Source organism: Eurypyga helias, unplaced genomic scaffold (genome assembly GCF_000690775.1).
Source record: "Eurypyga helias isolate BGI_N326 unplaced genomic scaffold, ASM69077v1 scaffold6520, whole genome shotgun sequence".
Lineage (NCBI taxonomy): Eukaryota > Metazoa > Chordata > Aves > Eurypygiformes > Eurypygidae > Eurypyga > Eurypyga helias.
Window position 1 is genome coordinate 28,609 of NW_010227561.1, and position 2,770 is coordinate 31,378.

Below are 2,770 nucleotides of genomic sequence, written 5' to 3' on the forward strand. Positions count from 1 at the left end.
TGTGGTTTTGCATGGTTTTCTTGGCATATCCTTGGGCAGGGCAAAGCAGATGGAACAGCCACCTGTAACATGACTCTCGTGCTCTACCTGCAGGCACAGCAGTGGCTGGGGGGTTAATACATGCAGCCCCTGCAAGGCAGCTCTTGCATGGCTGTGGCTTCGTGTCCACACACCCACATGGGATGGAGGAGCATGTGGTACCTGCTGGCAGCCAGGGATGGCATCCCTGTGGATCTCCTCCTGGAGATGGGGCCCACAGAAACAGTGAAAGGAACTTTTCTGCCTGGAGGCTGTCCCTGCTGGGCCTCCCGACAGTGCCCACACCGTGCCAGCCAGCGCACAGCCCCGCTGGTGCTGCTCAGCGAGGCACGTGCTGGGCAGCCGCCGGTCAGAAGGGCTGCTTCAAAATGCCTTTTGGAGTCAAAGTGGTACTACAACGACAATGCCAATCCTTCATCCCCAGAGGGGTTTGTTCAGTGGAAATTTCCTACTGGGAAACTAAAAATAACACGCCCATCCTGAGAACTTTCTTTTTTTTTGTTTAAGGGGGCTGGTTTTGTTTCTGCTCTGCATTGAGAGAGACAATAAAAGCCAGATTGTCCTGGCTGTACCTCTCCTTTGTCCTTTCCACTCCACCGCCCAGTGGGCCAAAGAAGTCTCTCAAAACCTAACAGCAGTCAGGTTTGTTTCTCGCTAGAAGAAAGGAAGAACTGACTTTGCAGGGAAAACAATAATGGAGGTTTCCTCTGAAAAATAATCAAGAGTTGCTCTCCAGTGCATGGCCTGGAGGGTCTTCAGACCAAAGAGCACCTCTGTTGAGTGTTTCCATAGCTCCCAGTACAGCAGGGTCCTGAGCCATAAGGAAAAACTGTTGCAGTCATAGTGGCATCAACCCAAGGCCCTACATACTGAAGGAGAGCAGTCAGCCCCAGGGACCCTGCCTGTCCCTCCCCAGCAGCGCAGGCCAGGCCTGGGCACCCAAGTTTCATGCCAGACCATTGCCACAGAAACCATCTCCAGGTACCCGTTTCAGTCCTGTCAGAAACCACGCCTCTCCCCCTCCCAGCCACTGCCATGCTGGCTCAACCAGAGTGGTGCAACCGCCCTGGGTGCCCATACCAGGTGCCAAGCAGGAGGGCACAGTCACCAGGCAGAGCAGCCTGTCCCCACACTGCCAGCAGAGACCAAAGAGCATCACCATCCTTCTCCCTGAGCTCAGGAGCACGGTAGGGCTGGTGAGCTCACCAAGGGCACTCAAGGACCTTGCTGCTAACTAGCAAGGTCTGTCAAGCCTTTCTAGCTCCAGCTATCAGCAGGTCAGAACACCGCTCTCCAAGGGAAGGGAAACAAATCCATCTCTTCCCACACCACATCTAGCCAGCATGACACAGCCTGCCAGCAGCGCTGGGCCACCGACCTCCCACAGTCTCCGCTGTGGGGATACCGCGACCCTGCAGCAACGATACCACTCACCATCTGAATGACAGACACTGGCCCGATGCTGTTCACGTAGATATCCACATCGATAAACGTGGGCTTGACTGTAAAGAAAACAAAACAGGTATGGGTGACCTGGGGCTAGGATCACCTGCGAAGGGCTGAGGACCAGGGAAGCATCTGGGATCAGCGTGACTCCATCTCACCACAAACACCAACCACAGCACCCACAAAAGCATGGAAAACACATGACACGGCTGGGCCATGTCACCACCAGGAACTTCAGAGGACACTTACTGCCAATGTCAGGCCTCAGCTTGTTGTCATAGTTCTTCAGCAGAGAGTTGAGGATCTGCGTAGCATCGGTCTCCTGCGCCTTGGGGGTGAGGACCCAGGTTTTATTGATGCTGAGGTAATCATAATCATATTCCTCTGTGCTCTCACACCTGGGGCAGGGAGACAAAAGGAGAGACACATCGCTGTGGCATCTCCCAGACACTCAGTGGGAGTAAGGGCACAGTCGTGTTTCAGAGATACCAAAAGAAGAGGACACAGCGCTGCTAGGAGGCGGAACATAGGAACTCAGGGATCTCCTCTCAGCCACACTGCTAAGAGGAGATAACTCACCTGGCACCTTTGCTTACTCTGGGGTCCCCAGACATGCCCCGACTTTGCCACCAGCAGTCAGGACTAGCAGGCATTAGGCACTCCACACCCTCCCTAGTTTTCTTTGGAGACACACTGCTCACCCCCAAAGCACGAGAGCCAGTCCCTGCCCATCCCACTCCTGGTTCTCCTGTGCTGCCAGCATCTCCTGCTCCTAGAGCTGCCCATTAACCCCCAATACCTCAGCTGCTCTGCCCAACGCTTGCGCCTGAAGCGGTCTTCCACAGAGGAAGACACAGTGACCAAACAGCAGTTTTTAGGGAGCAAGACATTTACAATAAAAGCACTTCAGAGAAAAGAGGTCCTAAAACTACCGAGCAGGCAGCATGCACGTCTGGCTTACCAGGCACCCAGCCATCTGCCCTGATCTGGGGAAATTAAAGCCTTATGCAAACTCCTCTGCCCTCAGGCCAAGACCTGCCACATCCCTGGTACTCACCAACCCTTCCTCCCCAGCCTTTGGCGTGAGCTCCCATTTAAAGATGCTCCATCTTCCTCATCTTCTAGTTCCAGGCAAGGAAAGGCAAGCTTGCATCCACATTTGGGTATGATCCACTTAGCAATAGCTTCTCCCACTACCTTTTAAATCTGCCCTCTCCAAACCTTTCACACCCCTCCCTTTTCCTAGGGAGTTTTCCTAAACCCTCTAATTAAATTAGGTCCACAT

General features: G+C 53.8%; 1 protein-coding gene across 1 annotated transcript in view; it reads right to left on the bottom strand.

Moving 5' to 3' along the window:
- The window catches only part of LOC104513293 (gamma-aminobutyric acid receptor subunit gamma-4), a 26,610-nt gene extending 24,511 nt beyond the window's left edge, over window positions 1-2,099 (bottom strand). Inside the window, exons 1-3 of the mRNA XM_010156605.1 lie at window positions 2,065-2,099; window positions 1,735-1,883; window positions 1,474-1,541 (exon numbers count right to left, since the gene is read on the bottom strand). Of these exons, the coding sequence (XP_010154907.1) occupies window positions 1,474-1,541; window positions 1,735-1,883; window positions 2,065-2,099 (252 nt within the window). The remainder of the gene's footprint in view (window positions 1-1,473; window positions 1,542-1,734; window positions 1,884-2,064) is intronic.
- Window positions 2,100-2,770: the final 671 nt, after the last annotated feature.